This window comes from Mytilus californianus, unplaced genomic scaffold (genome assembly GCF_021869535.1).
Source record: "Mytilus californianus isolate M0D057914Y unplaced genomic scaffold, xbMytCali1.0.p SCAF_4, whole genome shotgun sequence".
In the NCBI taxonomy this organism is placed as follows: domain Eukaryota; kingdom Metazoa; phylum Mollusca; class Bivalvia; order Mytilida; family Mytilidae; genus Mytilus; species Mytilus californianus.
Genome location: NW_026262690.1, coordinates 47,993,089 through 48,018,370, shown reverse-complemented (window position 1 = coordinate 48,018,370; position 25,282 = coordinate 47,993,089). Strand labels below are relative to the sequence as shown.

The following is a 25,282-nucleotide window of genomic DNA, read 5'->3' as shown; positions in this document are numbered from 1 at the left end:
TTAAGTTAATTTACGAACACTTGCAAAATTAACCTCCATAAAGACGATTCTCAAATGTCAAATCAACTAAGACAGATTGCTGGGTTCTCAGGAGTTATAGAACTGTAACCGAAGTGTTCCGACTACAATAAATGTTAAATAATAAAGGCTTCTGAAGTAACTGAATGTCAGCTATATATGTATAGGTTAGATAATACTTGGTCATGTTCATAAAACTAACCAAGTATTGTCTGACCAATTCAGAACATATTCACACCAACGAGGGACATAACAAAGTTAGCCTCTCCCATTGCAATACTCAAACCTTAGTATGAGCTCACTTTAAGTGGTCAACATTGCTAGTAAAAGGGATTTAAATCACACATAAATGCCACATGTGGAGCAGGATCTGCTTACCCTTGAGCACCTAAGATTGCCCCCGGTTTTTGGTGGGGTTCGTGTTGCTCATTCTTTTGTTGTGTTTTGTGTACTGTTGTTTGTTTGTTGGTTGGTCTTTTTCTTTTTTAGCCATGGCGTTGTCAGTTTATTTTCGACTTATGAGTTTGAATGTCCCTTTGGTATCTTTTATCTCTCTTGTAATACTTTTAAAAATTGCTTCATTTTAAAAGGACACAATGTAATATAGATTAGCTTTTCTGAAATTATATAATTTTAATAACTCAATCAATGAATTTTCAAATTACAATCGTTTCAACATCAAAAGCTTATTTTTTTTATTGACGAATCATCTTTTGTTTTTTGTTCACAAAAATTTCCTTTTGTTGTCAACAGTCATCGTTTTGTAAAAAACATTGATGTAAATGTCTCGTATAAGAATTAGATTAAACATTATTTTACCTATACCTTTTCCCCGTTTTTAATGCTTTATTTTAGGAGGATGGGGTTCTATATATGTACCATTATGTAACGTTTACAATGTTGAAATCTCAACTTAAAATTCTTTTATAATTCTATTCTCCTGTTTTCATTAATGATAATTAGACAGTACTCATGATTTTTTCTTTTGGTCTTATCCTATGGGAATTGCCTCGGGGGATTGTGCACTTCGTTAGTGTAGTTTTTAAGAGTTCAATTTCATAATGATCTACAATGAAAAGTCATATTATTATAGAATATTATTATATACAGCATTTTATAGTTCATGGAAAGCCATGTACTATAAAAAATAGAAGGGGAGATACTGATTTTCCATTGAACGAGAATTGGTGAGTATGTTCTAAGTGTTGGCATTGCTTTGACACACATCAGAGTTTATTGGATAGTTACAATAATGTACATACTTTTTATACCGAAATCAGATAATCTAAAGACGAGTTTTAATAGAAAAATATATATATATATATATATATATTTAAATATTTAGACCCCTCTACCAAGAAATTTGTTTTGCATGCACACGTATAAAAATTGCGGTTTTTATCCAACGCAATCATAGGTTTGAACGTTGTTTTCAATTTAGACTTATATAAATATATATTTATACTGAACACAGATTAAGGATCATACCTTCCAGTGCACGTTTGTTTACATTCTTTCATTGCGGTTTTCCCCCTAGCATTTGCGCTGTTCGGTGGCCGAAATTCTAATGAGAGATCTCGTAGTCATGGTCACTGCATACGGGAAAATATCGGCGAATTAGTGTACGGAAAGACAATAATTCAATAGCAGTACGTTTATGAAGGATTTGATAATATAAAGGATTTTCTTTTACACGAAAGTTCATGTTCTCTTGTTTTAAAAACTTAGTCATTCAAATGTATAAAACATATTCATTTTTTTTTTAATTTGAAGTTTCATATGATCCTAAAAGCATGGTTGGAAAAGTCCATGATGTTGACAATTTAAGTGTTGTCCTTTTAAAGTAAAATGTGTGTAAAATCTATTTTGTGTCCAAAAATATGACGTGGCATGAAAAGGTTCCGATTTGAGGCTGATTTGGATAACAAACTAATTTAGGATCACTTTAATTGATTGGAATTCAAAACTTGAAATTGATGTCTCACCTCAAAATTAAGTCCGTAAAAATGTTGAACTTTCCACAACTGAAATTTGGTATTAGAATAAAATGGTCACTATCGCTGATATTATACATTCAATTTGTTGATTTTTTTGTATATTGATAGGAAAATGGCAAAAAGAAGTCATCGAAGTTGAGGAAATCATTTTTGGAGAAACTTTTAATTTTTCATAAAGAATACCTTAAAAACGACTGGTATTTCTTAATTCGTGGGTTTATGGAAATAACATATTGATTATTATGTGAAATGGAAGCGATCGTCAAATTATTTGGCTGCAGATTTATACAAACTTCTTAATTATGCTGAGAATAAAGTTTCATTTCTGTTATGTCGTTATAAAAATCTTTCTTTTTTTCTTTCTGTCTTTCTTTATAACAAACTAATAAGTATGACCGTTTTTAAAATATAAATATACAATGTTGATTTCCATTCCTTCCTGTAATTTAATTAAATGCATTTCCATTCCTTCCTGTAATTCAATTAAATGCCACTGTTTCTTTTTTCATGGTGTTTAGCAGAACAGAGCAAGGAAAGGAAACGTGATGTTATGTAAACCTTTAAGTATACAATATACCATCAAGAAGGCGGATGATTAAAGACTTGCATGCGTGTCCTATTTACAAAAATTAATCAACATAGTAAAAATAAGGAAATTCAGTTCTGTATTGTACAATTGTTTGATAGAGTGCAGATGAACGAATTAAATGAGAGTATCGATAACAGCAGAAGTGTCACACTGTTCTCTAAAGCTGTCTACTGACGGAGACTGAACTATTGAAATGGGTAATATGTTTCATTGCGGTATTGTACACGGAATGAATGAGTGCCTGTATGTATCTTTAGATGTATATTTGTGTCTTAAAGTTAATTGGTAAAATTTTCTGGTTCTAGGATCTGCAGGTTTAAGGATGCTGTCTCACGGATGGATTTGCGACTAGCTGATGAGAATTCTTATACATAAGGACATTTTATTAGTGCGCAATATATGGACTGATAGTGGCCATTTAAGTGTGTTTAGCATGTCAAATACACAATTTGTGTTATGGTTCCTATTACACACATACCGAGCAGCTCGCATTTGGGCCATTTCAATCTTTTCTATTAATTCTGTTGTGTGTGTGGACCCAGACTGAGCAAGAGTTCTCAAGTTTAGGGCGGATAAGTGCTAGGTATAACTGACTCTTCATGTGATGATTTGATGTTTTGAGATTATGTTTAAAAAGCCAACAGTTTTGTTATGATTGGAGTGTAATACCAAGGTATTTAGCAGATGACACTGATTATAATGTATGATTGTGAATGATATAATTATGTTTAAAAGGTTTTTTTTCTGTGTAACAAATAGGACTGTGCATTTATCGGTATGAACATCCACAAACCAGTCTTGTTCCCACTCTGCTGCATCAGCCTGAAGTTTGTTTGAGTCACTTTGGAATCTGATCGGCCTGTAAATAATAATGTTTTTGGCAAATAATATAAGTTTGCTATGATTTAGATAGTCAGGAAGGTCATTTATGTAGACCAAAAATAAGACTGGGTCTTAAGACAGTACCTTGAGGCACCACTGAAGTGACTGGGACGATGTTTAATGACTTTCCATCCATGACAACTATTTGACTGTGGTTTGAATAAAATATTCTTAAAATCTGTTGATATTTTGTGATGTTATACCGTCAAAGTTATGAGATAATTTACACCTAACATCAATAAAAAATATGTATAAGAAGGTAAACTATTGTACAATATACTTATTTGAAGAGTCAGGTGTTTCAAATAAACCAAGGTGTTGGTCAAGGTCGAATTATGTCAGCTTGACTATTTGCTCTATTTATCAACGATTTTAAAACCCTATACATGCTATGGTAGAAACAAACTGAGTGAATGGTGTGACACTAACATATATGTATCTACAGTTTTACTTGCAGACGATACGAACTTACGTAGTGGCACGAAATCCGGTTTAAAGAAAAAATCTGAATGCTTCAAATGAATATGCATATGTATGCATATATATGGATGTTTACATATAATGCGACTAAGAGTAATAGTTACTTTTGTCTCGCGTACAAAAATTATAGCTGGTATATTTGATGAGTTTTTTTTTTTGCTACTGAAATGATTTTAAATTCACAAAATTCCTCGTTGATGAATTAAAAAATTACTAAGAAACTAATGTACCATCTCCCTCCTTCAGGAAAGTTGACTTTAGATGAATTTGCTATTGTTTTTTTTTTTGTGTGTCATATTGCTCTTACCATTTCAAAATTTTTTTACATCCTAGGATTTCAAATGTTTATGTTTGAGCGTTCCTGATGAATTCAAATCCAGAAAAGCGCTTCGGACGCACGGAATTTATAATGTGTTTCATTCAAGATCAGTCTCCTTTTTTCAAACCATCAAAATCTACTGTGGAATATAATGAATCAAACTATGAGTTTAATCTGTGTGATACCAAGGTCCCAATTGAAGCATAGTGTTACTATTATTGTAAAGTTGAATATAATAAAATAAAAAAAAAATGAATTTACATTCCCTTTATGTGATTATGCCTTAACCGTCAATTTCAAACTCTATTTAATATATTCCGTCACTGGAATGATAGATCAAAAACACAACATTACTTTGCACGATTTGTATATTTAACATTTAATTATTTAATGTGAAATACTTTTGGAAGCAAGAAATAACCTGTTTTATAGAATTATTAATGTTTACCAGTTTAGGAATTGGAGCAGGTTTTTTTAGCAAGAGGATGATATAGTCGTACCCTTATTTATTTGTGTTACAGACTTCAGTATACAAACTTTGAACTCTGACATCTGAAAACTGCTAAATTTTGATATTGGGAAAATGTGTATGCATAGATGATAAATTTTGATTAAAATTGAAAAAGGGTCAATAAATCTTTTTAAAAAGGCGATAATATCGGTAATATATAGTAACATTAACAGTACTTATTTTATTGTATCAGGTGCGCATTTAGATGTAAATTTCATTACTTCAAGTCATATATAAGTTATATATATAGCACGCCTTTTACGAATTAACGTATTTAATTCACGAAAAGCGTAGCTTTGAGTGGATTAAATATGTTAATGAGTAAGGCGTGGCTATATAATTTGTAACATTAATAGGCTATGACACATGTCAAAGGTTAAATGCTGACCAATAAAACTTGACTGTACTTTTCAATATGTCAATCAAATACATGTAGTGGCGTGATAATATATATGATTTCCAGAAAATTAACACATGCAGCAGATGTCAGTTGGATTTGTATGTCAGATACAGGTCCATTTAAATGATTGTTGCCGTGGGATTCATGCTCGAAAGACATTTACGTGTTATTCAATATTTTTTTCTCCCCGAAAACTCTTGAAAAAGGGGGAAGGGGTGATGCAAAATTTTATTCAATGTTTATCTGCCCTCCAACTCGAAAATGACGTGTAGTTTCAAAGGAGTTTTAACGTTGTGATAAGAAGGAAACATTTTTTAATACCATTTATGAAGGTAATCAATACTGTTCTTCCATTCCCAAGAACTGGAAAAAGATCGGTTAATTGATTGCAATGGTTGCATGTTGGATGCGTGTAAGGTCCAGGGACAAATATTTGAAGCATGATTAATTCACGGAAATAGATTTTAATAAAATGAAGAAAATTACTAAACATCCAGTGACATATATTTTTTAGAAAATTATTAATTTCGACACGATAAAAAAAGGTATCCAACCAAAATAACAGTGGGAAAATTTATAGTCATTTCTATTACATTTTGTTTTATTCTTTCATTAAGTGGAGGAAATTAGAAAACTAAAATCCCAGTGACAATTTTTTTTTTTTGGAATATGTATATTTTCACGATAAAAACAAGTATCCACCAATTTATCAATATCGCCTCTTCGTTTATAGACCACGTTATTCCTTTTTGTAGCTCTCCTCATTTGTTGCAAGTACAATGTATAGGGAACCATTTTTAATTTAGGGTTTACAAGTTTGGCTAGTGTAAGGGTAATCCCCCCTCACCCCTCCCCTTTTCCCCGATTTTTTTGGATATATTGTTGTGTATGCATTTTGTTTGAATTTATTAGGACATTTTATGGTCATTGATTTCATAGTTTACTAGGCCAAGGAGGCGGAGCTAGACAGCGAAATAACCATTTTTGAGAATGAAGTTAGAGCACTGGTCTAAGCTCCGCCCATTCTTTGCTTTTCCTATGACAAGCGACACACGGCGGGACTGGAGAGTGCAATAACTAAAAAATCGTTCAGTTAACGCACTACTCTAAAAATAACCGAAGTTAACTCACTCGAAGATCAAAGGAAAAATTACCATTCATGTTACAATATTTAAAAATGTGTGATTTTTAAAAACTAATTTCAATTAACCTGTATATTTACATATAATTCATTTTGCATATCGCGATGAAGTACCGATTATAGCATACTGTATTGAACGATTCGAAAAAGTATTGAATATTCAGTTTTTAAATGAAAAGTAGAACAATCCCGAATCAGCTCTAACTCTAAAGCCACTTGTACTTCTGAAATTGATATTCTAGATCAGCCTAAAGGGTACTATTATGAGAAATACATTGTTCGTTCACCGTGATAAATTAATTCGATGAAACCAGCTGTTTGTATGAATAAACGGTACTTGAAAAGGTTATTCATTTAAATTTTTCTAATGATTAGATCTGCATATCACTGTAAATAGTCTCAGTAGTGAATGGCCGCTCGTCTATAGGTATCCTGCTAAAATGCATCGAAAAAAGTGCAACTTAAAAGTAAAGAGCATTATTCATATACAGCGAATTTCAGTATGAATAGAATAATACGATTTCATTGCAATCATTCCTTTCTCTCTTTTAGGATAGGAGATTAATTTTCTGAATGCTGCTATTAGATGTTATAAATCAGACGTATGAAAAACCATTTTAGCACTGAATGGTGGTTTTGTCGAGAATGTGTTTACTTGTAATTCGTCTACATTTCTGTACGTGTCTTCGATCAAAGATTCTTCAGTGCCCTTTAGCAATCAATTGTTTCATACATCATTTTCTCAGATGGCATCAAATGTCATTTCGAAAATTTCAATTTCCTAGTGAACAGTTTTTCAGATTGTATCAACTAAGTTCTTATGAGGTTTTAATCATGGATTCAACCAGAAAATAAAACTTCAGTTGAAAAGAAATCAACGAAATTGGAAGTTTTTGAAGGTTCTTGTTTCTTAATTGAACAATGCATTTGAATACATTGAATGCCTGGAATTTAAAAGAATAACATTTTTTAACAAAATTTTAATTTAAAATTGTCTTTATGTTTATTAAAATCTTTAAATCCAAGCCTCAGTCAGTGGTTTCAGATTGCCTTGGGGTTACAATTCATTTTCCAATTTAAATTTAGTATTTATAATACAATTTGAATTATTTCCATGGGTCAGTATACTGATAGTTTCTGAATTGAACAGCGTATATTATTCTTAAGGTACAAGTATAAATATACATGAAGAGATATCTGAGTGAAATATATGATGCAAGGTAAACAAAACAAAAAACTCGATTTTTATATCACATGACGATGAATGAATTCATATAAATAAACAATATATGTACATTGTCGGAAAATATAAAATTTATTTGTATGAGCTTTAGAAACAGGACGAAAAGCGAGGCTCGCCGAGCTTTTCTCCTGTTTCGTAGCGAGTACAAATAATTTTATATTTTCCGACAATGTACATATATTGTTTTTATCCTGAAATTTACACCCAACACTTGAAACTTTATTTGTTAAAATCTAAATCATTGTCTGTAATTTTTCAAAGAAATTGACATAGTTTAAACGCGGACCGCGAAGAGGACCCAAAATGAACTGGTACGCAAAAAGAAATATCCACATTACCGCTTGCTCAACATGGAACAGGAGACTTTATTTGTACAAGTACAAATAAAGCAAAAATGTATTTGTGTACCTGTTATTTGTACAATAGTTAGCTGATTGCAGGATAAATAATGTGCTAATCTATAGTTGTACATTTATGGAAAATTTATTTATTTACCTTTTAATACAAATGTTCACATGTTTTTACTTCTGAACATATAGAGCACGAAGGGGGTTATTTTCTCTGTGTTCTATAAAAGTGCTTTTACGATGGATTTTTTTCTTCCCAAAATATAAAAACATTTTTAGAATATAATTATGACGTCATAATGATGCAATTACAGCAATATGAAGAACCGTTGATGTGTGTACACATAATTTTAGTGAGTTCTTGCAGATTTTATGCGTATTTATTTTGAGACGAAAAGATTCTAAGTCGCCATGTAATTTTAAGTCGATGGAGGTTTGCATGACCCTCTCTTTTATATGTTTTAATGATGACTTATTTAACAATGAACATTTTTCATATACCGTTATTTAAACATCAGACCGATCTGGTTACCGGAACTTTGGATACACCAAAACCAGGTATAGAGGTATTCCCGTAACAGTGTGGACAACCGTTGTACTTTTGTTGTTAAAAATACTGAATCATTTATCGGCTATCGATAACAATGATTTTACGCTCACTCAGTCTATCAGAGGCCTTTCAGTGGGGAATTAAATAATCACTTGTTACACATTTCGATACATAAAATGAAACTCTTTTCACAAAACTTTAAAGAAATTTGTTTGAAATATTCTTTATATCCACACACAACAGTTTCATTATAGAGAATAATAAATGTTCAGCGCTACTATCATTAAATAATCGAAAAATACATTTACACATTTGGATTTTCATTGTAAAAACTTTAAGTCGATTGGGTTAATTCACAAAATATTTTAAGAGAAAAAAATACTCCCACGTTGTGATCATTTAAGAGTAACTTACCATTTATTCAATGCATAGGATTTGTTTGTGAAAAGAGTTCCGGACGATGAAAAAAAAAAACATTTTTTTAAACTGGATAATTTTCACTTGGATCATCGTTTGAATCATTCAGTCATACAGAGAACTCATATGATTAGTTTGCCTTGGATATTCCAGTACTACACAACTCAATTGTCCCTATTTATGTATATATCTATATGTATATCTAATTAATTTAATAAGACTTTTCTGTTTGTATAATGCTTTTATTTAAAGGGGAAACTGTTACGCGTGTGTGTGACCCTTTTTGTCTCTTTGACCATAACTCGAATAATTCAAGCCCTTACCGTATCCGATTCTCTCCGCCTTCGAGATGTAGTGATTGACAGTGAGCGTAATATAACGACTGGCTTATTCGGGTTACTTTGACCAACGATAGTTAGTCATAAACTAAATTTCAGTAGTCGTCGATATATCATTCTTGTATCACACGACTTTGGGTCTTTTACTTACAAAACTTATTTTCTTGTAACGTATTTTATTGTTGAAGAACGAATGTTGCGCGCTTTTTAAATTTTGTTGTTGTTTGTTTGTGTCTCATTGACATACAACCGGATCCTCTTTTCTTCATATTTAAAAACATACAAGATGACATCAATAAGGACGAATTTGATATATAAACTGCCGTCAATTATTGTGTGTGTGTGTTAATTGGGCCGTTTAAAAAAAATGAATTGATTCTAAAAAAAATTGGAAAGGAAAAAAATACTTTTGTTTCAGAAAAAAGAGGAAAAAAAACTAATGGATTTACATTCAAAATAAGGGACGAAAAAAATACGACATTAAGATTAAAAAAGTAATGTTCATGTATGTGCATGAGAAAAAAATACAAACGTCCGAAAAAGATAATAGCCAACACATGCATTGTAACTTTTAAAGCTAGTTAAATTAATTTTTATGTTTAAAAAACGTGCGATATCATAAAAATTGTTTATCAAAACATAACAAAAACGCAAGTAAAGAACGTTTAACTATTCAATATTAATCAAACCACAAAGGTTATTCCTGATTAGTTTTTCGAATTATTTGATTTAGGCGTTGAGAACCTTTGGTGACCCCACAGTTTAAATGTCTATAATAAATACGACATGATAAGTGGACGTTACAGACGAACGTTCACCTAATTAAACACAGTCAATGGGAGACTTGAGCGCGCCAAAAATGGTCTCGTCCACACTGTTATGAAAACAATACTATATACTTCATATCTGAGAAACGGGTAACATATGCCCTCAATTTTAGAATTCATTCATACATTTTTGTATTATTCAAAATTGTCAGTCAATATGTGTTCTATAAGGATCATCAGTACTTCACTTTTAATTTGATACCTTTTAATAACTAAAATATATTCTATATAGTTTTATATTTACACCTATTCGTAGGAACTATTTTGTTTTAAATATGTACTACTTTCCAGTATGTTCTTTTTTTACCGGGCCCGATTTGGTGGTGAAACATCATACAAAGTCTATCCGAATCATTTTGTAAAGAATTCCGCTCAAACCTGTGCTAGGGGCCGTGCTAAATTTGCAGTGAGTTGAGAGTTTTTTTGCTCCGTGTTGAAGGCCTCACTGTGACTTTGAGATGAAGAACAGCAATAAAAGCGCTGTTTCTTTGCATTTTGTGTGTTTTTTACTGTGCATGTACAGGTTTTGTGTCATGGATGGATAACCCCATATCCTTTGTTTTTCTATTATTTTGTTATGAACGACTTAGTTTTTTTCTGTGACTTTCAAAGTTTTCACGAAAATCTTTTTTTCTAGCTAGATGTCTGATATAATTTCCGACTTTGTTGAGTGTTTTTGTTTTGCTCTCACATTTGATACCACGGAAAATTTGATGTAATATAAAATCATAAACGAGGTGTCTATTTTTTTTAATTTGCAATGCCCTTACGGAAGTATAAACCGTTTTATGTAAAATAAATTAACTCTTACTTCGATATTCAGACTAACATGTTAGGAAATCATCTATGGAAATGCAACAACACAGTTAGAATTCACTTTGAATAATTGATATTTGTTTTTAATTTGTTAATGTCGAATAAGCAAACTCACGAATAACATGTATTCATAGGGGCTTTCTATCATCGGAATATAATACTCAAGTGTGCGACAAAGTGAATAATTGCTTACGTGGTGATTTTTTTAAAATGAAATTAAATAAGATTCAGTGGGAATATGTATGTCACCATAGCAGTAAAATTTCGTTCAAAAGTTTTTTTATTTTTTGAAGCTATGATTACACCATATTTTGCACTTTGAAGAAAATAACGATTTGACATAATAGGTTGTAATATATTTCATCAAATGAATGATTGCTCCCTCGACGACAGCTGACAGCAACAATTGAATTTAGTTTCGTGTTGATTTGTAAGGAAGATTAAAATTTTAGCAGAGCGAGTCATTGTAAATATTAATTTAGAGATCAACTGCGTGTCACCAAGCTTTAATAGTCTCACTTTGGCACATCTCGTTAAATTATAGCACATTTTCTTCAATAAGCTGTACTAATTCTCTCTGTGTTAAACTAAGCATGGGGCATTTTTCAGCTGTGTTCGAAAGAAATTGATAATATCAGTCTGTTGAAATGTTGCTCAACTTTGCATGAAATATTGGTTATGTCTATTATGTTTAATGATAAACTTTAATGAAAAAAATATCTGGCGTTGAGATAAAATCGTGAAATCGTTCGAAAAGCAACTATTACGTGGTCTATTACTTTTTTCTTAGATGCCATCTATAGTAGGGGACATTTTTAGCGTTAAGAACTGTTTTGGTTAAGCTTATTCTTGGAAATATAGATACATCGGATGAGTATAACCAAGAATACATAGTGCAGGAGGTGTTTCCACGAATCCTCAAATTTCTTGATCCAACATTGTTGGGCGAAATTGCAGATGAAGTATATATGAATTAAACACTTAATTGTCCTAGAAGGCTAATGCAAAGGTAAAAATATGCCAATTGTCCTATGTCTATTTTAAACAGTGTTCCTTAAGTTGGAAATGGTCGGATAAAAGCGAATATATACTTTTAATTGACAAAACATAGCACAAGTTCTACTTGTAAATAAGCAAATATCAAAAGACCAACGACGTTTCTGCCTTTCTTTTTCTTGCATACTGAAATTAACTTATACTCTGCTGATTCCTTGGTTTTGTTTTATTGAAGAATTCATGAATGCTGATAACAATCATGGCAAAGATTGTGTGGATTCTTGTTTCCAATGTTTTGTTTTCCTAGCAATGTTTTTTGCACTGCTTGTATTTTGGCCGTATTAATTTTTGGCTATGGTGTTGTCTGTATTTATTGGAATTATGTTTAATGACCCCTTTATATCGTTTTCACTGTTTTAAACAACAACAAAATGTTACAAATAATCGAAGATCGATAAATAAATTTATATTATTATTTATACCGTAAATTGACAAACATTGAAAGGTAATACAGAATTCACCGTCAGTAGTTGTTACTTTTTGCATATGTTTAATGAAAAATCAATCTAGTTGAGTATATAATCAAATGCTCTTAGATATTTCTTGCCACAAAGTCTAAAAAATGTCAATTTTAAATTAATTTGCTTTTGCTCAGGTGTGAATGAATTATTGACTCTTAATCATTTGTAGACCTTGACAATACCTTTGCAGTTTTATGTCGCTGAAGAAGTATTGGTCGTACGAAGACATATTTTCTCGAATCTATAATGTTATTAGGTGTCATGTTTATTTGATTATAAATTGAGCAAATCTAAAAATAAAGTGTAATGTCTGTTTCAAGTCAAAAGGCACATGAAAGATTGTCGCTGTCTGTTTTAAAATCTATTTTTTTATAGTCTCATTGAATTAATTCTCTCCCTGGTTAATTTCACGAAGGGGTAAGATAAAGGGTGTGTGGGGCGGGAAGAGTTAGGCTGGCCAAAAGGTTTAGTTTTGTCTATCGTTTAAAACCATATGTGGTGATATTGTTTAACTGGTTTGCTGTCTAACTGACATACATGTATACCTTACATGTCATATTATTCATTTTCGATTTATACCTTTCAATGTGTAAATATTTCATTTAAACTTTAATAAATGATGTTACACTACTTCAATTCGTATTAGCATTAAGTATATTTTTCAATTTAACATGCATATTTGTAATAACAATTCGATTATATTCCATGTATCAGATTGGAGGATTTAACATTGTTGATTAGAAAAAAACAAACTATGTTTATCGTCAGGATTTTACGTGAAAATAACATGGAATTCGTGTACAAATTATTTACAGACCCAAAATTTCATTTTTTTAATCACATAAAAAAGAACTTAAAAAACCCCAAAACAAATGTGCGTGAAACTTTCATCGCTTCGGACGGATGAAATTTATTAAATGTTTTCATTCTTTACAGCACTAGGTCGATACCGCTGATGGTGGACTAGCAGTCCCCACGGGTATCATTAGCTCAGTAGTCAGTACTTCGGTACTGACATGATATAAAGCAAACCTTTCTTAAATTGTCCGTTCATAAATCTATATATTATCAAGAAACCAAGGTTTCTACTACCTCAGGCAAAGTTTACCGTAGATGGTTGTGACTATTATATTAAGGTCTTTTTTAGTCACATATCTCTTCAACTGTTTCGGTTCTTATACATCCTTGGCTTTCAAATATTCGGCTTTGAGCGTTCCTGATGACTTAAATTTAGAAAAGCGCTTCTGACTCGTACAATTTATTATAAAGTGTTGTTTTGATTTTTGTTCGGAAAAAGTTATATCTTGATAAATATTACGACCGATACTACAATGTTAGTTTCTTTCCATCAGATTGTGAAGGCATCTTCGACATTGAGATTAACGTTATGCTGACGCAAAGAGGATTTTTATTGTGCGTTTTACTTCTAAGATATATGGTAGATAGACAATGGGAAGGTAGAGTTCTGCGCACTAGTTTTGTGCCTATATCCAGTTGGGCTATCTGGACCATATGTTTGTTGTTTTTAGATTATTTTTTAGTCTTTTTTTGTGGTTGGTGTGGTCTGTTTGGCTGTCTAATATTGCTGATAATTCCTGTTATCTTTTTTTATTATTATTATTTTCAAAAATTTGACTTGTTTGCCATAGCAAATAACGTTTATATATAGAATACCTGTATATCACTTTTCAAAATTGCTTTTTATAAAATCTGTCTAAATAAAGATTTAAAAATCACGATAGTCCCTCATAATTTTACTACTAGTAGACGAATAGTCCAGGTGTATGCCGTCCTGATTTGCTTACTGAATATTTAACCAAAATGTTCAATGGAATTAATTAATATATCAATTTGAAAAAAAATCGCTGATAAAACGGAATTATTGCTGTAATCTAGGCTGCCAGATAGTCTCAAAGGGAAACATTTTGTCTTTTATCTTGTTTATTTTGTAATATTCACTTTAAAATACCCCTGAGAGCTTTCGTATTTATTGCATGAGAAGAGTTTTTGATACTTAAATAGATTTTTTCCTGCAGTTTATGCCTAATTTCAATCAGTATTTTTAATTGATCATTTGTAAGTTGTTGACCATATGATGCATTTGACCCACCATCTATATTTTACCTCGAAAATCATCCTTAAGATTTTAAAAACTGTCATTTGAGTTTGAGAATTAATAATGTCAGTCTGTAGAAAAATAATGAATATGGTTACTAACTTTTGAACATCAACAAAAAATATCAAGCTTTTCCATGCTTTAACTGCAGTTAATAATTTATTATAAATTAAGGACTGGTGGTATGATTGCCAATAAGACAACTATCAAACACAGTTCAAATGACCTGAATTTAGGTGGAGTTTTAATTCCCCGAGGGTATCACCAGCCCAGTAGTCAGCACTTTTGTGCTGACATGAATTATCATTGATATGGTCATATTTATAAATTAACTGTTTACAAAACTTTTGAAATTTTGAAATACTAAGGCTTTTCTACCTCAGGAATAGATTACCTTAGCTGTATTTGGCAAAACGTTTAGGAATTTTGGTCCTCAATGCTCTTCAACTTCGTGCTTTATTTGGCCTTTTTAACTTGTTTGGATTCGAGCGTCACTTATGAGTCTTTTGTAGACGAAACGCGCGTCTGGCGTAAATACAAAATTTAATCCTGGTATCTATGATGAGTTTATTATTAATCAAGCATAGGTCACTGTACGGTTTTCAACAATGAGCAAGCCCATGCCATATAGTGAGCTATAAAAGGCCCCGATATAACAAAGTGTGAACAAACTAACGGCCTGAGTAGTGATATAACAATAAACGACAAAAAAGTACGGCCTGATTTATGAAATCCCCGAATGTGACCTACCGATTTAGACTTATAACCGGGTTTGTACTAACATGAGCAACACGACGGGTGTAGGATCTGCTTACCATTATGGAGCACCTGAGATCACATCCAGTTTTTTGGTGGGGTTCGTATTGCTCAGTCTTTAGTTTTTTTATGTTGTGTTTTGTGTATTATTGTTTTTCTGTTGGTCTTTTTCTTTTTTAGCCATGGTGTTGTCAGTTTGTTTTCGACTTATGAGTTTGAATGTCCCTTTGGTATCTTTCGCCTCTCTGTTATATTTATATAATGTTTTTGCAATTTATGGAATTTTAATTGCATATCTTCGATAGTCTGTTAGTTAATCACCTGTTTTTTTTTAATTTAGAATGGAATTTTTAGGGAGATTGACAGTTTGTCTATAGTTGAAGACCGTAACTATTTTGGCCTTAATGTATTTTTTTTCCTTTGTGTTGTCTGGTTGCTGTATTATTGACTTATAACTAACTTTTCCTTTTATTCATTAAACTATTAACTTTTTTCAGTAAGAACATCTAATATGAAAAGACACAAATCGATGGTAGCATACTTATAACAAGTAACATCTTGAAAATAAGATACAACTATTACATACGACTTATCTATTATTTAAAAGAATGTAATTGCATTTGTAATGGTTATAATTTTGTCATCTTATCGGCTTTTGATCTCATTTTCTGAACAGAAATAGATTTGCATACTTAAGTGAATCATTTTCCCCGTACAACTTCGTATTTGATTTGGCCTTTCAACTGTTTTAAATCGAGCGCCACTGATGAGTCTAATGTAGACGAAACGCGTCTGGAGTACAAAATTATAAGCCTGGCATCTTTGATGATTTTTTTCTATGAAACAAGTTTAGCAATTGCTCAAAAGATAGAGCAAAAATATTAAAAGAAGGTCAAATTTTTGCTTGTATTTGTTTGAATCGCAAGGTCAAAATCATGTTGGTATTACCAGTCCTACTAGAAATTGAATATTAACGAGTCTCTATATATTATACTATTTTTACATATTTCCATAAATGTTATTGAATAAAAAAACAATTAACCAGCGCTACGTCAAATATTATATCGAAGATTATCTTAAACCAAAATGATTAATTTTTTTTCTGAAAGACAGCATAACAAATTTCTTTTTTATAGTTTTGGTTAAGAATGTCCTTCTTACGCGTTTTTTTTGGGTGAAGGGGGGGATAAATACTTTTTAAATACCTATCAGAATGTTAGCTTTGGGCTTTATTTATTATATTCATATGTTTAGAAATAAGCCACAATATTGTAAGAACCTCAAAATATGTTTAATACTATTACTGTGAATTTTGGAAAAGTATGAAAAATCTTTCAAAGAAATCAGGTGCTGCGGACGCGCCTTTAGTCTCACAAGACTCACCAGAAACGCTTGAATCAAAATAGTTAAAAGACCAAAATCAACGATGAAGTTGAAGAGCATTGTAAAACAAACCATCCAAAAAGTGGTGTAATTTACGACCTAGATCATCTATGTCTAGTGGTAGAAAATCGTAAGTGTTTTGAATAATTTAACTTATTGTAAACAGTAAATTTATAAAAATTACATAAATCAATGATATTTCATGTCAACACAGATGTGCTGACTACTGGACTGGTGATACCCTAAGGGATGAAACGTTCGCCAGCAGTGGCAGCATCCCAGTGATTGTAAACTTTAAACTCTCAAAGATACCAGGCTTGTTATTTGGTACGGCAGACGGGCGTTTCGTCTACATAAGACTTACGAGTGATGAATGTATCAAAATAGTCCTTGATAGAAATAAATTCAGTGGAATTGGGTCTATCTTTATGTAGAAAAACCATTGATTAACATTTGAATCAACGCCTAACCAATACATACAAATAGAAAGTGACAAGGTATATGTTACGGCGTAAACTGTTTAACCTGTTGACATAAGTTAGCGTTTTATTATAGTTGGAGAGACGATTGTCGTTTCAATTAATTAATTATTTACTGTAACATGTAAACTGGTATCTTTTGTTTCCCCTTCTTTCATTCTGTCGATATCACTGTAAGTTGACGTTTAGTTCCCTAGGTGTTGAGTAAGTCAACACACAACTTCAAAAACGTGACAAGATGGCATCACTTTTTTATAACAATTTTTATTACTTTGCGCTTTAAGACATGCACATATTTTAAAATGATTAGTTTTAAAGGCAATTACTTTTATGTAAAATCTAATTAGTTCAGTAAAAAATCATAATGTTACAATTCTATATTCTACTACAATTGTGTAGATGAGTTATTTAAAGATTTCCTATTTGTATCGTTTAAAGACTATCACGTTTCAGGCCATAATGAATTATAAATTACGGTGACTTCCGACAAAAGACAATATCATGGAAACAATATTACGATGGCATCTGTTACCCTGCAGTTATAGAATTGTATGTAATAGAAGATAGCTCTACGTCATACGTTCAGATGGCCTTAATTGGTGTCATAATGAAAGATAAATATTTCATTAAAACTGACTCGTCTACACAGAAAGAAATTTATCGCCATATTGATTGCTACTTCTTACTCTGTGAAAGCATCAGAAAGATTATAGTACTTGATTAGAAGTAACCTTTTCAGAATTAAGTATAAAAAGACACAGTAATTTGTTGTTTGGACATGTTTCTACGATTCAAATTGACGTAAAAGTATTTCTTATGGGAATAAAAAATGAGAATAAGAGAAGAATATTCATGTAAATGCTCTCGTTCCAGTCCATGCATACCTTAAACAAATAAAACTATGTAGAACACTTTCTTATCAATACCTCTTCTTATATATACATACACATGTATAAAATAACCAATGATTTAAATCATGCTGAAATTCACATATTAACCAATAGTAAATTAAAATCTAACAGTATAACCTTCTTTTTATACAATGTGTATAATGCCAAACCCCATACATCATTACAATGTGTCATAAAATTTTAATCCAGCGAAGAAAGGCATCAACCGAACATGGGAATATTACATTTTTTTATAAATCAGATTTGATCGAGTGGCGCTGTGCTCAGTGCAAGCGGCCTCAACAGCTGGAACTCAAATTCTTCTAAGGTAATGATGTAAATTTGCAAGTCCAAAAAAAATGAAACTCTAACATTATGCGGCTTAATTCAAAACATATATATTAATTCTGAATAGAAGAAAATTCCGTTTCATTAGGCGTTACGTTTCCTCAATTTAAATAAATTCTTTGGTAATGATCATGGTGAAGCAGAAATAAGATACTTAATTATGGCTATGTCGATAGACAAAGATATTGGGTTTTTCTATGGTAACACTTCCCAAATGAATTCTAATCTGATCACATCAAAGCCTTAATCATTAGTGTTTAGGATTCAAAAGATTGTAATAAATAGCAATACTACACGAAACAGTTTTCTGTATAACAAACAGTTAGATTGGCTCGGTTCTTTAAACACGTTTATCAACTTATTTGTAATTAAATTTGAACATACCTGTATGACATAATTAAGTTGATTCTTGCTTTTTGTTATTTAACGAATGGTGGGATTATGCAGCAAAACAAGTTTTTATTAGAAATTTACAACAACAACAAAAAAAAAGTGAGCACATTTTTTATTTCTTTTGAATTCCTCTATATGATTCCTTTATTGCAATATGAGCACCAGAACTTTTTTGGGTCGATTGTGATAATTTTTTGTTTGTTTGAACAGCAGAAAATATGTACTTTCTGTAGAACCACATTACGTTATGAAAATAAACAGACATTTTTCATAGTTTTCCGGGACCTCGGTAGTCGAGCGGTCTAAGTAGTTCATCTTTTATAGCAATCACTAGCCTGTCAACACTTATGTTGAGAGTTCGAACCCCGCACGTGGTATATGCGTTCAACTCAAATCTTAATTGACGATTAGGATTGGCAGTTTTTCTGCCGAAGGTCGATGGTTTTCTCCTGGTACTACACCTTCCTGCACAAACAAAAACTGGTCACCACGACATAGCGAATAGTGTTAAAGTGGAGTTAAACACCAACAAAGAATGAATCATAGGTTTCTCGTATGGAACAGAACACGATTTTCAGACAGGGAAACCCGATGTTTTGACAATTATACAGAATAGTTCAGAAGTCATATTTTTCTTTGGTGATTTTTAAAATAAGGCTAACTATGCGGTATGGGTAAGCTGGTCCGAGAACACAGTTATTTCGTAGTGCATTTCTTATAGACAATAAATTTAAATTAAAAAAAAACGCACCTGCTTTATCTCAAAAAGATTTCTACAGTGTAGTGTACTACTTTGGGGACAAATAATATCAAATTTATAGAAAAGTCTACAAGCTCTAACTCAAAATATGGAAAATTCTATGTTAGGGAGTCTATAGTTCAGTTTGACAGCTTCAGACATAATAATTTTTGTCCTTTTTTAACTGAACCAAATCACTTCTTTACATAAAGATTCAGCACCCAATTTTTTTAACATGTAATTTCATCCCCATACTTAATATTTCATGCATAAAAAATAAAGAAAAGAATTTGGAAAGTGAAAAAAATATGCAAGTTATACACTGTCCACACTAGGAACCATATTTGTCAACGAAAATCAAAGGACGATAACTGTGTCCTCAGACCAGCTCCTTGTTAAAAGCCGTATGGTGACCTATAGTTGCTAATTTCTACGTCATTTTGGTGTCTGGGGGAGAGTTGTCTAATTGGCAATCATACCACATCTACTTCTTTTTATATCTGAGAAAAATCGTGTATGTGTGTGTGAATTATTTTGATAATATATTTTGTTTCTTTTATACCAATATTGTTCTAGTCATTTTAAAGTCAACATTGATAAACGTAAAACAATTCAAACAAGAAAACTAACGGTCTGATATATGTACAAAACAATAAACGAAAAACAAATATGATATACAGCAACAAACGACAACCATTAAATTATAGGCTCCGGACTCGAGACAAACACACACAGAAAGTGGCAAGGTTAAACATGGTTGCGGGCGCCCAAACCTGGGACAGTGGTGTAACAGTACAACATAAGAACAAAATATAAAAATAAGTTGAAAAGGGATTGCCTGTAGTTCAGTGGTTTTCGTTGTTCATGTCTGTAATATTTGTTTTTCGTAAATTATCTTTTATAAATTAGGCCGCTATTTTTCTCATTGAATTGTTTCATATTTTTCATGTCGGGGCCTTTTATAGCCGACTATACGGTATCGGATTGTTGAAGGTCGTATGGTTGCCTATAATTGCTTACATCCACTTCATTTGAACTTTGGTGAATAGTTGTCTAATTGGCAATCATATCCCATCTCCTTAATTTTATGTTAACTCGTCAAATCGACACAAAGCACACACAAAATTAACAAAACACAAAAGACAAAAGTACAGATCTGAGAGTACTCACAGTTATTGAAAGCTAGTTCAAAGCCAATAACTGCTAATAAAATTATCATGTATCTAAGACTAAAATATCAATCAGTACACATCCAACATCCAATAGATTTTGTGTAAAGACGTCATTAACAGTCAGAAAAAAAACATGACCTTGTACAATGCCAAAACATAGGTATCAACAGATGGTAGGACCGTGAATTTACATATGTGTATAACAAAAATATTAAAATCAATATTTTTACCGATAAAAATCTTAATTACAGTGTTGTGTTTTAAATTGGTAACCTTTTAGAATAAGTTTATTTAAAAGATCGATAAGTTAACCCGGATCAAGTCTTAATTTACGGGTTCGGTAAACAATATCACCGTCAAAATTAGGGTGTACTTTCCCGTTTGTAATATTAAGTTTTCTACAGGTACAGTCAAACTTCCAAACCAAATCTTCGTATCTATGTATGAATTCAATTAAGGTTTTAAATAATTTGTGTTAACTAAATCCTTGACTAAATAATTTACTAACAATACATAGATTAGTCATTGAAATCCAAAACGTCACTAGATACACGGGTATAGCGAACGAGTTGGGATATATAAACACTGTAAGATTGTTCCAAAGGAAAATTAACAATAGGAAAGGAATAATCGTCTTTTTTGTCGTAATTTTTTGTGTGAAGTTTCCCTTTAAAACTGAAGTATTTAAATCTAGGAAAGGACAATTATTACTGTTTATATTTGATATATTTAAAGTAAGTTCCTTTGGGTAAATTTCGGCAGTATATTTAGAGACTCCTTGATTATTTAACGAAAAAATATCATCATGGTAACAGTAAGTGTTCTTGAATTCATCCATTAAAAAAATTTAGACGGATCTTTACTGAGTTTGGTCATAGCTGTGATTCATAACAGTACACGAACAAGTCTGTTATACAAGGGGCACAATTGGTTCATTAGGAATACCTACAAGCTGTCCATAAACTTTACTGCGGAAACGTAAATGTTGTCAAGGAGAAAATTTACAGCTTTAATCATCTCATCACACCTCCAATAAGTATATCTATCATATTTACCTTTCTCATTAGAGAAGAAGGCTTTACATATTAAGTTGTAGCAAATAAATTTGCAATAAGATTTTTCAAACGACCATTTAATTTAATTGAAAAACTTTTGTTTGATAAGATTGTGTGGAAGAGTAGTGTAAAGAGTTGAAAAGTCATAACTGGCAACCGAATTAAAAGGACCCTCAAAAGCATGTAATTTATCTAAAACATCCAAAGAATATTTTACACTTCAAAATTAGTTAATTCCATTATTTTCCTATATTTTATCACAAAACTTAATGATAAGTTCTTTGGTAGCAGTTAAAGAACTAATTAAAAGCACTGAAAGATTAGTTGTAGAACACTTACCAGAGGCATATTTTACTTAACAAAAAAAAAAAAAAAAAAAAAAATACCTGCTCTAAGTTAAATATTAAAAAACCCCAGATACTTCAAAAAGAACATAACATACACAGGTGTACAAAAGCAACAACTTACCAATGGTGGATACAACTGTTCCAACAAAGTAAAAAGCTCCAGAAAAGTCCCACCTCGGACGTTTGTTTCCTACAAATCCAGCAGATTCAGCTTCAGTATGAGCATTCAGCAAAATCTGTAAATCCGTTTCATTTATTTGCGGATATTTTTGTCGGAATAAATTCAAGGAATCATTATACTTCTTTCTTTCTTCCACCTCGTTATCCCGCTCCAAAAACATAAATACTGTTGCACCTACTAGCATATATGCAGTCATTACAAAAAACAAAAGAATAAATCTTGCGTTGTCTTCGCGCAGATGCAGGGCAAAGCAGCACCCCTGCTTTCTGGCAATAGGCATACCGAAAATAAAGAGTTACACCATTTTGTTTTCCCACACATCAGATAAATGTTTTTTTTTTCGAAAAGCCAGTGAAATAATAACCTCACAGATTCCAATATATGAAATTTATATCAAGTTTCAGTCCCCCAACATTTCAACACATTAGAAGTCAATATAATCGTTAAAAGGAATAACTATGCCGCTATTAAATTGAGATTTGTTGACAATAACTACTAAAATGATACAGCAAAGTGGTTTCATTATTAATTCCATCAGTGTAATTTTCTAAGAATTCAAAATTTCGAAATGAAAATCACAAGATATTACCATATTTAGATAAATATTTTTCGCAGCACAAATTCCGATTATTACGGTTTGAATAAAACACAAACACCAGTTGAACTGCAAATAAAACTGTTAGTTATACGTGACAGATTTTCTTTTATCGATCTAGTCACGGATGATATTGCAGTTACGCTCGGAACATCAACTTATAATAATGGATATTTATCGGTCATAATTGATATGTGTTACACAGTTTGTATTGGGGTATAGTGAATTAAAGACAGATTACAGGGGATGAAGGTGAGAACATTGACATCGATTGGTATGATAGTCTATTTACCAAGGACGAGTCAATAGCAGTCTACTTAAATCAATCGATCAATCACAACCCAATCATAACTAATAATTACATGTTCATGTCAGTTTCATGAAAAATACTTAACGAAACAAAAATGGAATTATTCGCCTTCTGTCCAGTGTACGTTACATTTCCATGACTGGGAACTAATCCATTTTTTGCGATGATTAATATACTTCAGGTGACATCGCTCTTCATTTCGCAAGGAACGTGTGGCTAACAAATAATTCTATATGATAAAGTTCTTTTGACCGATCCCGTACAATAAGGATCAATCACAGTTCACAACTTTAACATGTCGTTTGATATTAAGCGTGTTAAACTTGAAATGTAGAAAATATCTACATAATTACAATCCTACGAATGTCTTTATTGTAATGCCAAGTCTTTAGAGCATACTATTGATGGTTTATCGTTACACATTTGATATTAGAAATTGTGTTTATATGGCATTGCAATAAAACAGAGGCCTGATGATGACCCTCAAATATGTCTTGTCTTGTCATGTGATCTTTGTTAGATAAAAGCCATATTGCAAGTATTGTCTGTGCATGAACTTGAGATATAGTTCTGTAATTTTATAACTTCATTAAAGTGGATGTATGCATTTTATCATAAAGATGACGCATATTATTTCTAAATTAAGAGATCAAACTGAGGTCAAGGATTCTATTCACAACATTGTGAAAACGATACTTTTGTAACAGCTTGCATAGACAGGTAAACAATTTTGTTACACTTATAGTAAGTCACCATTGGAACTAACTGTCAGTGGTGAAGGATCCAGGTAAGATGAAGGATTAAGGTAAAGATCCAAATCAAAGGGTTGCGAGATGACGACTTATGCATGGACCATTTGACTTTCTGGGGGGGGGGGTTCTGGGTTTTTATATCAAACCAGATTTTTTTTATCATGCAAATCGAGCAAGAATATTTTTTTTCAGTCAATCCAAAGCAAGAAATTTTTTTTTCAACATTTGTAAAGACAAAGGAGTAGGACATATATATATATATATAACTTTAATTTTTATAGTTTTTTGGAATACAAGACATGGTTTTGTCCATAGCCAGGTAACGGCTTTGGTCCATTTGATATTTTCTGTAGTCTAGTTCCTTTGCTGTTATACCCTTTCAACCCATCATAGAGATAAAATGTTCCGTTCATTCTGACATTGCAGTAAAAATGCCCACCACTGCCATAAGTGATGGCACACAGAGAATATCTGAAATATTACATTGTAATAGTATATAATACTAGTACCTATACACAATGACATATTGGTTAGACCGCACATTGGTCAATGATTTGGTCAAAATAAAACAAAACAATACAAACTGGTACTCTATTTCATAAATGTATGCATGTGTTTTATAGCTGGCTTGAGACGTTTCCTTCAACTATGTGTTCACATATATATATATATATACAGCACAAACAACATTTTCCAAAAGACCAAATGAGTGAAAAAGTATATTTTAACAAAACGCATTTGACTAGCAGGTCGAACAACTGATGTTCTTAAACCCTGCTGACTGTCATTGGCGATTGCTAAATAAACGGATCACCGATGTAATAAATGGATCTCAATTATAAATATAATACTAAACAGAAAACAATAAACTTGCGGAAAAGATGGTATACCGCAAAAAAAAGGTGCAAAGGTTTGTGTACACCATATCCGGATTTCGACAATTGATGTCTCTTCAGTGATGTTAGAAATCGAAACGGTATTTGGAAGGCCATGTAATTCACCTCAATTTAGGATAGACTCTTGAATTTTGAAAGAGTCAAAATAGGATGAACGGATCATATAAACCCGAAGGCAAATATAATACAAGCCCAAACGAAAAAATATAAACAAGTCTAAATTGAAAACAACGTTCTATCCTATGATTGCGTTGGATAAAAACCGCAATTTTTATACGTGTGCATGCAAAACAAATTTCTTGGTAGAGGGGTCTAAATACAGCACAAACAACATTTTCCAAAAGACCAAATGAGTGAAAAAGTATATTTTAACAAAACGCATTATACTAGATTTATATTTATAATTGAGATCCATTTATTACATCGGTGATCCGTTTATTTAGCAATCGCCAATGACAGTCAGCAGGGTTTAAGAACA

General features: G+C 31.7%; 1 protein-coding gene across 1 annotated transcript in view; it reads right to left on the bottom strand.

The window, feature by feature from the left end:
* Positions 1 to 22,948, bottom strand: part of LOC127738146 (potassium channel subfamily K member 12-like) — a 59,466-nt gene extending 36,518 nt beyond the window's left edge. Inside the window, exon 1 of the mRNA XM_052249285.1 lies at positions 22,192 to 22,948. Within this exon, the coding sequence (XP_052105245.1) occupies positions 22,192 to 22,531 (340 nt within the window). The 5' untranslated portion in view covers positions 22,532 to 22,948. The remainder of the gene's footprint in view (positions 1 to 22,191) is intronic.
* Between the last annotated feature and the right edge of the window lie 2,334 nt (positions 22,949 to 25,282).